We start from the raw sequence: 14,514 nt of genomic DNA on the forward strand, positions 1-14,514 counted from the left end.
CAGGTAGGCGCGTCGCAGGGACTTCCACCTTCCCCGAGCCGAGCGTTCAAAATAACGGCCCCCCGTCCCCGCCCACGCCTTGCAGAGATTCGCCCGACGAGCCGCCGGACTCCATGCCGGCGGCGCCGCCGGCGTTTTCCAGCGAGCCGGGGTCGAAGCCCGGGTCGCCCCCCAGCGCGTCGTCCTCCGCCTTGACGCCGTCCGGGAGGAAAGCGGAGTAGGCGTCGCTCTCGGCCATCAGGAGCTTCAGCTTGGGGATCCAGCTCTTCCGCACCACGCGGCGGGCGTTGGTGCACATGTCCGCCGCGATGGCGTTCATCTCGCTCTCTTTGAAGCTGGTGGCAAAGTTCTGGCAATAAACTGGCACAGAGGAGAGACGACACAAATGGGCGTAAGCGTTCACGTACATTTAAGAGCTGATTTCTGTCACGAAACTACAATAAATTTTTACATTCAGATTCCTCACAGCTGAGAGAAATGGCGCAATTTTCCCGCAGAAGTGCTCCAAACTGCACTGGAAGTTCGAAAGTTCACTATATGCTGGTGTAAATAACAACAGAATCTTACATAAAGGTGCAATGCAAAGTAGACAGAGGCGTAAGGCTTATAAAACAGCATCTGCATAAACAACAAAGAAGTCTTTGGAAATCTGAGTCGTTTTAAAACAGCGAGTCCAAATTCTGTTTCTCCAAATTAAGGCCATTCAAAGAGCCACCTACAAATAAAACGTTAATTGTTCCTAACATTTCCACAGAACCCCATTTCAAAAGATCTGAACAGCGTTTTTAAATAATTTAGCTTTATCCACCAACTGTATGTTTGTGGTTGATGATATTATACAGCATAATGATAAATACCTCCCAAGCTCTTGTTGACTGTTTGAAATAGACATTAACATCCCAGCTTGTGCTCCTTTTCTTTTCTTTTTGTTTTGTTTTTTCTTGTTTGGGGTTAGCACCTCTTGCCTACACATGACTTCTCGTCTCGATATGTGGGTTTGGTTTTTTTTTTCTCCCTCCCCTGCGGTTTTGGCACATCACCAGCATGCAAGGTGCAAGTAGGTGGGACAGTTTGCATAAAAGATCCCCTCCGCGAAAGTTCAGAGATGCATGAAAACGGTTTGATGGATATGATCATTTCCTAACCGTGCACCCAGCCAAAGCTTTTTTTCCACATTCGAGTTGTGCCACAATTTTTTTTCAGTTACCCAACTGGAAATTCTCAAAAACAAATAGATAAATAAACCAATGCACTTCTGCCTCCCCACTTTTATTTTCCGGACATGTATGAGATGCGTGGTGTTGTCGGACCTCGCTGATGATTTATTAGTTTATCAACTTCTGTTGTGACGATCTGTTGGGCTAGTTGTGCTAACGACTACAGCCCCTAAAATCTGACGCTGCGTGCTTCAAACTCTGGTGACTGAAAACAGGAGTTACTGACGTGACTACAGCTCTTTGATTGTGCGTGCGGCTCATAAATGCCAAAACGGTTTGCAAAAAAAAACAAAAAAACAACTGCAATGCAGAAATTTATGGCCAATTGCATTTACATGGAGCTTTATTATTAGCCTCGCTGACATTAAAGTGCAAGCAGCATTCATAAAAACACTGTAACAGACGAGATGGAGCGGCGAAACTGTGAGAACCAGAAGACAACAGTCTCTGTGTTTTTTTCCTTTTTCTGAATGAGAGTAAAGACATGCTGACCAAAAGATGACTCCTACAGTCTAAATCCCTGCAGGATGAGGCCTTTGCATAAAGAAAATCAGACCAAAAATATGACCTAAATTGTGAGAACTTTCTGATTACAAATATCAAACACAATGACCCTAAAGTTTCGATCTTACCTGACCATTTTTACTCCATCTAAGTAATTAACTTCTGCAGCAGTGTGCTTTACAGTAAACGCAAAACATGAATGAATGCACAGACCGGCTGATTGGCTGGCTGACTAATTAGACCAGTTTTTGCCATTTTTAAAAAATGATAGACGTTGGTCAAGTCTGAGCAGAATAAGTCGAATAACAGACAGACACATCTGCGGGCAGCACAGGGTTGTTACGTTGTTGTGTCAAGCAGGGCCTTCCCTCCACGAGGGCGCCTTTCAGGGCAGGGCCGTTTTTTTTTTGGGCACACCAGCACATCCCAGGAAAAGCTGACTGGAATATTACACTAACATTGGAAGGAACAAAGTTTTACCTACCAGGGAAAATTGTAAGACTTTAACTTTGAAAAAATATGGGTGATTAAAAGGCTCTGAGCGCCATTACTATCACACTTCTTAATGTAACCTTTTGGGTGTCTGCCTTTCGTTTCTGTCATATTAAAATGATATGACTGTAAAATAACATCACAACATGGCCTCTTTATGTTTCTGATATTCCAGCGGGATCTCCAGCAATGCCAGGTTGCTATAAATTTCATAGCTTGAACACATCAACTTTGAAACCTCACACAAATGTCGTAATAATGAAAGTTACGGAGCAGCAACCCAACAATAACACGACACGAGCTCAAACTACGCTATGAACGTGGTTTGTCTGCTCTGCCATTGTTCTGTGGTGAACTTGTGGTGCGTTTGTCTGTGAAAGGAGCTCACGTTGCTTGTCTTTCTCATCTCGGTAGCACGTAGCTCCTAATGGCATGTAGTTGCTGCTGTTCAGATACTGCATTGTTGGAGTATATGTGGAGTTATAAGCGTACTGAGAGCATATACATGCATTTTTGTCAGGACTGGTTGCAGACTTGAAGACCAGGAGACAGATAAATTGCCAAAGAAGGGCAACCTTAAGGATGATAGGCAAGACGATGGCTCCGTGCTGACAGAACGCTGACGTTTGGACGTTCACAGCGACTCACAGGAGAGCTGCAACAAGACGATGCTGGAGAACGCCCCAAATACGCAGCAGCACCGTCACGTGTTAAAACAAAATGCCACACCAACAAGAAGAAGTTCTGTTACTCCACGACCACGTAGCATATGTCATTCTCCAGCTTAAACACATGTAATAAACATACCCAGAACACATCATCAGTGTTACATGTATGTTATATACGTCCCAAGGCTTTTATTTTCCAACACGCGCTTCATTTCTTGACATTCTGACAGCAGCAAAAGCATTTGTTCTAATTTCTTCAATCACTGCTGGTTTTTCCCCACAAAATTTAGTAGACTGTCATGTGAATGAATACTAAGCTGTTATAGTATTAGTTGGAATTTGACTATGGCCCTTGGAAAGCCTTTATCAGTCTATTTCTGATGTATATTACCCACTCTAGTTGCATTTAAATTTAGACAAATACCAGCAAGCCGGCAGTTAAAACCTGTGAGCTCACATTTGACAGCATGGAGCACTCTGTTGTCCAGGGGCTTGCGGCTCGGGTCGTTGGTGGACGATCGGATGCCCGTCCCGCAGCTGTTGGCCAGAGTGTTCCTGACGCACCAAAAGAATGGAAATGAGTCACACAGAACAGAAGGAAAGCAGAAATAGCTGGCTTTTTTTTTTTTTTTTTTTAAATCCTTCACAAGCTAGCACAAAAATAAACTTTAATTTCTATATTAAAACTTCCAACTGTGGATGAAACACTTGCAGAAATAGGCAGAGAAAAAAAAAACCTGTCAAAGAAGGCAGCCAGCAGCCTCCTCAGCAGCACCTTGTGTCTGGTCCCAGCACTCACATGACAGTTCATGAGCTGCGCTCGCGAAATATACACAGAAGTACCTGCAGAGAAAAGTACACGAGTGTAAACGAGCCACAAACAAACTATCCTTAATAAATGACTCTTATACCCTTGTTAATGTTCTGCGGGTCATATAGTAAACAGCAGCGTCGAGGGATTTACTGCGATTTACAGGAATGGGGAAATTATTTATCGAGCAACAACTGTGATTCATATCATGTTACTGTGGCTTTAGTTGGTGTCAACAAGCTGGACTTATGTCAGAGTTTAAGTGTATTCAGTTTCCTTGCCATTGTTTTGTTTGGTTTTCCATTCATTTTGTTGCTATGATTTCGTTTTACGTTGGAATTTGCACTTGAATCCTCGTTATTATCTGATGTCAGCAGCTCATTGTCCCTTTTTATATATATATTTTTTTACAGCAGGGCAGCGACTGCCTGGCTGCATGTCGATTTCCTCCTCTCTCTACATTCCTGTCTTTTGCTCGACCCACAAACGCACATTTTTACACTCTGCCATAAAGTGAGGAGCGTGACCACGCCCGTCGCTAAAGCACAGATTATCACAGGATGTCTTTGACATAAACCCCAGTGAGTCACATGTGCAACACAATCCTGCGCTTCAGTGCCAAGCCCCGTCGTCCCCGCAGAGCCGTCCCTAAACATATCAGCACTGGCTGTTTATTTCTGTTATGGTGGGTAAAGTAAAGACGTTTTTTCAGAACTGAACCAAGATTAAAACTTTCCAAGACTATAATGAAGCAGCAACACTTTATTTAAATTTTAGGTCTAGCGTTTGTTGAAGGAATGGCGATCGCCTGCCACCTTACAGACTAAGACCATCTTACTTTGAGAAATGATGGCGTTGCAGCCATTTTGGTCAAACCATGAAAGTCAGGTTATGAGTCAACCTGTAGCAACATCACAAGATGTCACGCTCAGGGTATGTTATGTCAAATTTTAGCTCAATAACAGTAAAACTGACTAAATTACAGCCATTTTTCTATTTTTAAAGGTCAGTTGGTTGTTATAAACGTACAGCAAATGATTACTTCTTTAATTAAAATTTATCCAATGGTTCATGAGACGTTTTGTTAACACACACATGTACACACACACTCACACACAAAACCATTATCTGCCTTCACCTTTTCGGTGTTGGGCAATAAATATAAGAATTGTAAGAAAACTTTGATTTTTTTTTTTAATCCTTCCTTTCTGTATTATCCTGATGCAGCAGGCTGGAGTTTATCCTGCTGAGACGGGAGGAAATGTTTATCAGAGGGACAACACACACACACACACATAGAGACAACCAGCCACGCTCAAACTCAAACCACTTTGCATTTCCATTTACCATTAAACCAAACAAGTCTGTGAGCTTTGGTTGGAAGGTGGAGCACCTGGAGAAAACCCCACACATCGTGCAAACTCCACACAGAAAAAAACCCCAAAGTTTCAACCAGGAACTTGTTCCTGTGAGTAAACCACACTAACCATTGTCATCTATACTCTGTACATAATAAAAATGATACAATAGCAAAAGAATTGTATTAATAACACATCAGCAATTCTTTTATTTTTACCTGAAAAAAAAGTGTTAAAATTTATTTTCAGTTTCCTTTCATCTTAAGAAGCAGTTTTACAAGAAGTTCAACAAGCCTGTAGCTCTGTGAAACCATGTGATGCTGAATTTAACGCATTACAGGCCTGATTCTAAGAAGAATGAGAGGCTGTGACATAAAAAAACTATAAAAAGTAGGTGGTTGCTGTATGTTTCCTTACCTCCTCCCTAATTCTGCTGTTTTGAAGGCAAATTGTTTCCAATTTGTGAAAAAAAATCTGGCTCCTTTGTTTTGTTTTTTTTTAATTTCCATCCAAAGACTGATTTCTTTGGAGGCAGGATTTTGAAATAAACCAATTGCGTACCTGAGACTAACTCGAGCTTCTCGGCAGGATCTCCTTCCTCGTACAGTTTGGGGTGACAGCGGTTGCCTATCTGAGCGATGAGCTCTGCAGGGAGACACGTGAGGTCTCGGCCTCTCATCCGACCCCGGGTCTCTGTGTGGTCTGGTAGAGCCTCGACCCGCTCGCCAGCAGCTGGAGGAACACGGTAAGCCCACGTTTTATCCATCATACGTAACATTTTGTGCTTCTGACTCCATAGTATGTGTGCGCATGTCACAGACAGAATAAGGGAGGAACACCAGTAATTAAATTACCTGCAGCTCCCATGTTGAGCATACTGTACATGGTGTACATGTTGCAGATTTGCCTGTACTGCTCTTCAGCACTTTCATCTGTCCCCTCCTCCTCCTCTTCATCGTCATGGTAGCTGATGGGCGAATCACTGGCGTAGGTACTCAGGGTGCCGGGGCTGGCACCCTCCGACACGCCGAGCCCAGCTGCAGAGCTCCCGTTGGTGCTGGCGCTCCCGCTAATCGCGCCGCCGGCCGCCATCCCCGCCAGGCCGGTCGTGGTGGCGCTCATGCCCATGGCCAGTCCGAGGGCCCCGGGGCTTTGGATAGTACTGCCTCGCACCGCCTCCTGGGAGTACCGGGCTGCTTTCCTGGCCCCTCCTCCACCCCCGCCCGAGCCGCCGCCTCCTCCGTCTCGGCTGCTGCCACCCTCCCACAGCCGCTTGGCTACGGGGGTACAAACTACGGAATAGGGAGCGGCCACTTCCGCCTGGTTGGCCGTCTGCTCCGCTTTGACTCGCGAAACAAGGGGTAACGGGGTCAGGCTGGAGGGGGGCCGGACTGCGCCATTACCGGTCTGCGTTACGGGACTCTGAGGCTCCGATGATGGGGTTTCCTCTGCGTGAAGGCCCTGGGAGTCGCAACTGGGGGAGGATACCTCAAAAAAAAAATACAAATCAAATGTATGTTAGGATACACAGCCACAGCATTCTGGCTTTCATTAAAGAGACATTCCGTCAGTTATAGACCAAACTTCAAAAAAAGTCTACCTATATACTCTTATGGAAAATGTTCGCCCCAATTTCATTTTTAAACACACTGTATTCCCTCTTTATTTTTACCTGACAGCTTCAACAGTTACTGCTCTTGACGTTTACCTTGAGGAAGAATTCTGTGCCTTTTTCCATGATCTGTTGGATCTGCAGGAAGCCGGCAGTGTACATGAGGAGGAACTGGTCTCCCACCGTCATGCTGAGGCGCCCCGTGTAGCAGAAAGCCAGAATCTGCTGGAAGCTCTGAGGCTGCACAGCCAGCGGGAGCTCCACCACGGTGGGGCTCGTCTCGTTGCCGTTACCCCCTGAGCCTGGGCCGTTGCTGCTGCCGCCGCCACCACCACTGCTGCTGAAAAGGTCCCGGAAATACGAGCTGCTGGCAGCCAGAACGGCTCGGTGAGCCTGAGGCGAAGGAAATAAACAGAAGGCAAGGTTTTGCATTGGAGCTTTTTAGAATTTGAGTTTTACTTTATTTGATTGACTCCAACCATTCCAGTGTTCTACAAAATGAACGAAAGCATCCTTAAATTCTTTATGTCCTGCTTCCAAGGAGACGGACTTTCTTGTAATCTTTGAAAGTGGATCTAATCTTCAGGCTTTCTGGAGGTCTTTCTACCCCCCCCACACACACACACACACTCGTTTTCTGACCAGTTCTTATACCTGACCATGACTGCATATTCTATAAAATGAGGAAAGTGGAAAAGTGGAGAAATCATATCTTTACGAAACAGACCTGATAGATGCATCATCCTTCAGGTTTTCAACTAATAGTTCTTGTTGGAGCCAAAATACAATTTTATGCCAAGCTGTTATCTTTGATGTCGTTCATAGATTCAACTAAAAAATGGGAACTAAATATGCTTTCATGGATAACTCAAGACTTCTGCCTTTTTATTCATGAAATAAATAAACAGCCTTTTGTTTTACTAAGGAAAATAAAGACCTTGGAGTTTTAAATCTGTTTTAGGGGACAGTTTCAGCCAAGAAAACAGCAGTGAGTGAAATAACAGATCTAATAAACTTGAATGATGTCATCTTTCTGTTAAACAGCTGCAAGGAAAAAAATACCAAAAGAAAAAACAGGTCAATAAAAAAAAAAAAAAAAATCTAAATCTAATTATTTATGGAATATTAGTCTAGGCTCAGTCAATTTGCTGAGAAGCTTTTAAATGTAGTTAGATTATTAATAGCATTTTTTAATGGTATACTCAAACACACTGACAGGTGCTGGGTTATAAAAAACACTGAAATCTAAAACAGATAATAACAGAACATAAGACCAGATAAAACTCAGGACAAAAATTAATCACCTGATTTATTTTCATTGGGTTTTAATGACATAACAGTAAGGAAAAAATAAAAATCTATTAAAAAAAGATCATCCCCTGGAATATCGGCACCTCTTCGAAACCAAAGGGAATTAATCCTCCATGTAACATTTTTACCACAGAGCCACAAGACTGGATACCCACTGGTCCCAACTTCTTCAGTTTTTAGTAAGATTCAGTGCTGAAAACTAAACAATAGTAGCTGAACATCTAAGAAGTACCTTGAAGGTGTGGCCCTTGACCACAACGGAGACATCGCAGTAGAGGCCCTGCAGCCGCTGCTCGTTCAGACACTCTAAAATGTTGTTGCCAAAGTTCGGGATCGCCATCTGGAGGGTCTGGGCCATGGTGCGCCTACGCACACCGCCAAAGGGTTTTGCTGAGAAAACGAAACGGACCGACAGAGAACAAGAGCACAAGAAAGACAGAGAGGAAGTGAATCCAGGTCTGATGCTAACCTTTTAGCTAATATCACAGGATGGTACCGCCGGGTCAAAACTCTTATTTAGGACGAGACCTTTCAGACGTCAGTGAATTCCAGGAAGGCTGCGAGGCTGGCCGCGACATTATTCACGCCGATACCTGCAGGAGCAGCCCGACGGGTTAAACGCTTTGATTCATGGGCTTCTGCGGCTCCGTGCCCGGTTTATGAGCAGGGACGGAGGCCACACACGGGTGGGAGAACTTGGACAGATACGCAGACGACACTGACAAAAACTGTTCTTGTTCCTGTCTCTTTGGTGCAAGGAGAGCTTCAGAGGGGCAGCGTGCGGGGGCGGAGGAGCAATGTGGCACGGCTGTGTTAGAGGACAAAAAGCTGAGGAGAGCAGACTCCAAGGGAAGCAGACACAATCAAGTGGTCCAAGTTAGATTCCTGAACATGCACTCAAATTAACAAAAATATGTTAACTACATACAAATAGGAACGTATAAGCCTTTGTAATGGGTTTAGAATATTTCTCTTAACACAGTGCAGAAAGGTTGGCAGGTTCCTTGGATAATCTGCATCACGTTAATCCCACCTATAACTTGAGCTCTGCGTTGAGTTGTGGTTCCAGGGATAAACTCGGCAAAAGCCTTTTTTTGTGTCTCTTCCGTGAGCTCCTTGAATAACTGGGTCACATTCTTTTATTCTGCGTGTGAAAGTGCATGTGGTCCCTGAACAAAAACCACATCGCATGTTTCACTTCACCTCGACCTGCAGTCAAACACACCCCACGTGGTGCGCACCTTCGCTTTGTATTCAACAATATGTCTGCGAAATGAAGACGAACTAGCTCTCCTTCCGCTGGAGATATGAGGATTGATTGCACTCCGAGGATGTGTGCGCCATGCTGAAGCAATTCATTTATTCTCCTTTCTCCTTACAGGGAAATAAAAAAAACTGATGAAAACACCACGTGAAACATTACGCCAAAGTAGCAAACATGAAACACACATGACGTGGAAGCAAGATTTCAAAGCCCTTTTAAATGGTATAACGTGTGACACTCTTGGAAATCACCACGGGGATTCCAAGCTTTCACATGTGTCATAATGCACCACGCGTAACCCCACGGCTCCAGGTCCTTCCACAACTCTTCAGCCACTTTGTGCCCAGGCAATTACCACCACATACCTGTTCATTTGTTTTGGTTTGTTAAGTAGCTCTATAAATAATGGAGGTAAAAATGTAAGAAATGAAGCCATTCATAACCACGTTTGTGTCGTTGTTGACACTAACGACACAAAGACAAAGCTATTCCCTCATTGCAACAATAATAACCATCATTTTAACCAGATTTCCACCCTTAAATTACATCCAATCATACAATAAACAGTATAAATTCAAATCATCATTCCCCTTTCTCTTAATTTCCATTTAATCTTGATTGATTTTGCCCTAACCCAATGATCCGAACCCTAATTCTACTGTAATGGATGCAAACCTGGATTCGAAGTGACTAGAACCACCCAGGTTTAAAGCAGAAAAGGGATAAAGGAGCTAGCCCCCGTCCTACACTTTGCTGTAGTCATTTCCACATGCGTTCCACATGGCACCAAATGTCTCAATTTATGTTTCTTTTTCTGTACCAGTCGTGTCACAAGACTTGGATGTGTGCATGAATGCATTTCACATACAGAACCAGCAATCTCAGCGCTTCAAATAGAAATATGTGCCCTATAAGACTTGGTAAGAAACTCTACCAAAGTGTGGATAACTTTTAGCAGAGACTCTTAACCTCCAAAAAGAGCTGCGTGACTACATGCTGCTCTCATACACACACACACACACGGGGAGACAAATAAACACAAAATACACTATGTTATTGAGGGGATAAAGTGACCGGAGCCCACCCTGCAAGAGGTACACAACCAATTTTGGTGCGACAGACTGATGAGGCCCCCGGAGTGAGCTGCCCCATCATATCCAAAGCCTTTCATTTGGGACCTCGCCAAGCTCCAGGGTAAAGAGAAATGCTTGCTTTGTCTCCGTCTCACTCAAGCTCCCTCTCCCTCATACTAAAACACAGATGCACACACACAAACTCAAACAAACCCACAAAAGGCACACTGAGTCACACACACACACACGGCCATTAGACAATACTGCTTGTTTACAGTTTGGCGAGCCGCGGTGAGCACACATGCATGCACACGAAGACACACACACACACACACAGAGGCTGAGAGCAGGGTGTGTTTGCACAGTTTGTCCTGACAGTCACAAAGAATGTGACTCTGTGTGAGTGTGTGTGTGTGTTTGCCTTCATGTGTGTCTTTATATCCACTAAGGAGGGGCAGCAGGGATTAGAGGGATAGTCTCTTCAACATACAGACTGCAGCATTATGAGCAAATCAAACTCTTACTCTGTGGTGACATTTTCTCAGCCTAGAGAGGAAAGTAGGTGAAACATTTATACAGAAGACTTTTCAATCTAAGCCACGCTTTTTAAAGAAATGTTGTTACCCTGACATTTTTCAAAAAACTTTCCCCATCAGTCCAAGTCTGCATCAGAAAACTGCTCAGTTTTACGGGCGATTAGGTCCATGTTACACCTGACACTCAGCTCAGTCCCTCTGATGGCATTTGCTGTGCCTGCATACCTGTGCAGCTCCTCTCGTGCCAAGACAGCTGCAGGTTCTGAATTTCTGCTCAGTCCTATCAAAGCAGCGCATGCATTCTGGTCTGTTCCCACTCCATATTTATGCATTTTCACCCATGCTTGATCCTCTTAGCTGAGACGTTCAAAGGGTGTGGGAGAAAATCCAGTCCGTTAGAAGGAAGAGATTGAGGAGAGGAGGCGACGTCGCCGAAATGGGGAGCTCGACGAAGGCAGAAAACCGCGTAGACGCCAGCCCGCGTCATTCTGTTCACACCTGGAGTGAAACGGAGCTCAGGTGGGGCCTCCGTGGTTCTGTTTTCCCACCGCGGCTGGAAGCGCCTGAACGCCTCACCCGCAGCAGGCCCGGGCAGGAGGTGGCTAACGGCTAAGCTAACATCCCGGTGAGGCGCCTCGGCTTCGCCCCGGCTCTCCATCCACCTCACTCATCCTCCTGCGAGCCGCGCAGCGAGACTCAAACACACACAACTAACAACCAAACCAAACAACAACAACAACAAAAAACACTTACAGCCCGAGCGGACGAGGTGGTCGTGCTGCGGTCGCCGCTCGTCGAGCACCCCCTCACATTACCCAACCACCCCCCCGAAAAAAAAAATAAAAAAAAAAATCTGAGCTTACTTAAATATTTTGGTGACAGGGGCCATCCTCCATTCCGCCGACATCAACAGGTCATCCCAGGACACGCAGCAGCTGAGGGGCGAGCCAGACGGAACCAGTGCGGCACGGAGAGGGGGGGAGGGAGGGCGCACAACAAGGCACAATTCTTCATTTGCAACCGGTGTTGTTACCCCCCCTCCCCCCTCCTCCACACACACACCCTCACAACATAAATAAAAGCCTTTCTGCACGCTTTGCCAGCCTTCTTTTTTTAAAAGGGCATCATTTAACACGCCTCGCTCCGATAGGTGCGCATTACACGTTTAGGCTTTGGAGAGGTTGGAGAAAGTTTGGATTCAAAGTTTTATTATCTGCTGTATTGATTGAATTGAACCCCCCCTCCTTCCTCCTCCTCCTCCTCTCCTACTCTCCTTCATCAAAGCATTTCTGGCTATTTTGTTTCGCAGCTGTGCAGAGAGTTATTGCTCATGATAACGATCACGGTCATTTATTTTCTCTCCATAGCCCAGCCTCTGTATGTGCGCCGGACTACTATTACCCTATGATATTCAAGCACTCGCTATTAAATATGCATGAACCCTGGAGATTAAAATTAATTTTTGGAATGTTGTCTCTCTGTACCCCTCTCCCCGCAAAAAAAAAAAAAAANTTTTTTTTTTTTTTTTTTGATTCAAAGGAGGAGACGCAGCGCTCTGCCTCACCGGTTTTCCTCCTCCTCGCTCCGGGCGGCCATTCAGTGAGAGCGCAGAGCCATCGAGGGCGGCTCAGGATCCCGGGGGATTGCGGAGCGCAGAGCCACCGATCGCTCGGAGAGGTAGAGGAGGAGGAGGAGGAGGAGGAGGAAGAGGAAGACGACGAGCGGCATGACGCGCTCGCCGTCTCAACCGCATGGTGCAGTTTTGTTTTTTTTTCCTGAGCGCAGCCGCCTCGACCCACCTGGGGGAGACCTGTCCCACCGCGGAGGAGGAGGAGAGGGGTTTGCGCATTGGCACAGCCCGCAGGAGGAGACAGAGGAGGCGCTCCCAGTGTTCCTCTGGGGGTGAGCGCAGGATTGTTGTGGGAAAAAAACATAAATAAACAAGTAAATAAATAATAGTAGGCCGGCTGTTTCAACCTGACTCTCCGTGGACATGCCGGTCATGTTTACCCTGCCTGCTGCGGGCTGAGAAATCTGATTTTTTTTGTGACTCCCATTAGAAAAAAAGTTCAAACTCCACGGGGTGGCACAAAAGCCTTTGGCAACATTACACACAGGAACTGAAATATTCCAGAAATGAAACTAAAGATAGCCTGTTTGCTGTAGAAGCCTGTTTCTGCCACTTTGAAAACCAATCTCCCAGTCATAATTATGAGACACCATCTCCTAAATATGACTTAAACATCCTGAAGTTATAAATAGTGTCTCAAAATTATGAGTTTTAGTACCTCAGTTAATTGGATATTCAGTGATGATTATGAGATGCTTAATCATAATTTTCAAACCATATTCTCATAATTATGAGATACAATCTTAAAATTATGATTTAGTGTTTCATAATTATGGCATATCCTGAAAGTATTAGACTTAGTCTCTCAATCATGAGAGACTAAGTCATAATTCTAATATAGCCTCTCCTAATTAATAGGTCATCATAATTGTGACTCATTATTTTTATAAATATGGGATGCTAAGTCATAATCAGGTGATTTTCAGTTATTATGAAATGTTTTGTCTTCTTTATGAGCGGCAGTTTTATAATTATGAAATATTAAGTCATATTTATGAGATACTGTCGATAATTGTGAAAGTCATGTGATATTAAATCATAGTTTTTGACAGTTTCTCATAATTATGATTTAGAGGATCTTTTTTTCTCAGTAGAAATGGGCTTCATATATTTACACATAGTCGCAATGATTGTGAACATTTGATTTAAAATGTTAATTTTTGAGTTCACTGAAGAACGAAGAATGTGTGGTAGAAATGACTCATATCTCAAATGTTAAAGGTCAGAGGTCAGTCACTGTAAAGCATTATGTCTGTTTGAATTAACTTTTTTTTTTTCCTGAAATCTAAGAAAGCAAATAGTTTTTTTGTTGTTTTTTACATATATTGTCAAAAATTATAGTGTATCATAAACTACAGTTCACATCCCGCTAATTTATTTATTTGTTCCAACTTTTTAAAATAAAAACAATTGGGGTCTGTCGAAGCCTGATTGTGAAACACTTCCACACACGTTTCTAAGGTCATGTGTGGAGCAGATGCATGTTTCGCATCAATGCATTTTTCACTTTTTGTTTATTTGACCTTTGTACACCTTTGTAGCTTATGCAGCATCATAATAGTCAGTGGCAGAGTGTTGGGGATCAACAGCCAACCTAGATTAACAGCTTTTTTAGGTCAAGTCTTTAACAGAGTTAAATGTCTGTAACAGCTATTTTTACAAAGCGCTGCTTAGTATTGGTTTGAAATGCAAAAGAACCAAGTTTTCTACTGCACCTGTACTTTTTGACCATTGTTCTACCTGTTCTCTTGCAGGCTTTGCTGCTTTATGAGGCTTCACCTGATTGGCTACACACTCTGCTCATTTCCTCCTGTAATAGCTGCTGTGTCCACTAGAGGGCACCGTTACGCACCTTTCAAGAAACTCGAATCTCTACGAAGCTTTGCACAAAAAATCTCAACAGTTAAACTTTAAAGGTGAAGTTGTTGGTTTTATGTTGAGGTATGCCTCTTTCTTCTTTTATTTAGTCCCTTATTCACAAATTCAAACTGAGCCTGCATGCTATTTGTGTTTTCAAGTGTTTAGAAAATACATTCAA

General features: G+C 44.1%; 2 protein-coding genes across 5 annotated transcripts in view; one reads left to right on the forward strand and one right to left on the reverse strand.

Moving 5' to 3' along the window:
* The window catches only part of mapk8ip3 (mitogen-activated protein kinase 8 interacting protein 3), a gene marked incomplete in the record, with an annotated part of 1,049,817 nt that overhangs the window by 609,299 nt on the left and 426,004 nt on the right, over positions 1-14,514 (forward strand).
* LOC108239192 (nucleus accumbens-associated protein 1) lies at positions 7-11,852 on the reverse strand. 4 transcript variants are annotated; one of them, XM_017421766.3, is made up of 8 exons: positions 11,710-11,852; positions 8,206-8,363; positions 6,759-7,055; positions 5,905-6,538; positions 5,612-5,782; positions 3,619-3,724; positions 3,339-3,436; positions 7-360 (listed from the first exon to the last, which is right to left on the reverse strand). In XM_017421766.3, the coding sequence occupies exons 2-8, from the start codon at positions 8,329-8,331 to the stop codon at positions 47-49; spliced, it is 1,746 nt and encodes a 581-aa protein (XP_017277255.1). In that variant the 5' UTR covers positions 8,332-8,363; positions 11,710-11,852; the 3' UTR covers positions 7-46. The 4 variants fall into 4 exon arrangements, with proteins under 4 accessions (XP_017277255.1, XP_017277257.1, XP_017277258.1 ...); XM_017421768.3 differs by having other exon boundaries at positions 11,600-11,819; XM_017421769.3 differs by lacking the exon at positions 11,710-11,852 and adding an exon at positions 11,072-11,587.

This window comes from Kryptolebias marmoratus, linkage group LG12 (genome assembly GCF_001649575.2).
Source record: "Kryptolebias marmoratus isolate JLee-2015 linkage group LG12, ASM164957v2, whole genome shotgun sequence".
In the NCBI taxonomy this organism is placed as follows: Eukaryota; Metazoa; Chordata; class Actinopteri; order Cyprinodontiformes; family Rivulidae; genus Kryptolebias; species Kryptolebias marmoratus.

Coding starts and splice junctions, on each gene's coding strand:
- LOC108239192 (XM_017421766.3), bottom strand. CDS start 8,331: ATGGCCCAGACCCTCCAGATGGCGATCCCGAACTTTGGCAACAACATT. Junction 7,056..8,205: donor TCAAGGGCCACACCTTCAAG/GTACTTCTTAGA, acceptor CCTTCGCCTCAG/GCTCACCGAGCCGTTCTGGC. Junction 6,539..6,758: donor GCACAGAATTCTTCCTCAAG/GTAAACGTCAAG, acceptor TTTTTTTTTGAG/GTATCCTCCCCCAGTTGCGA.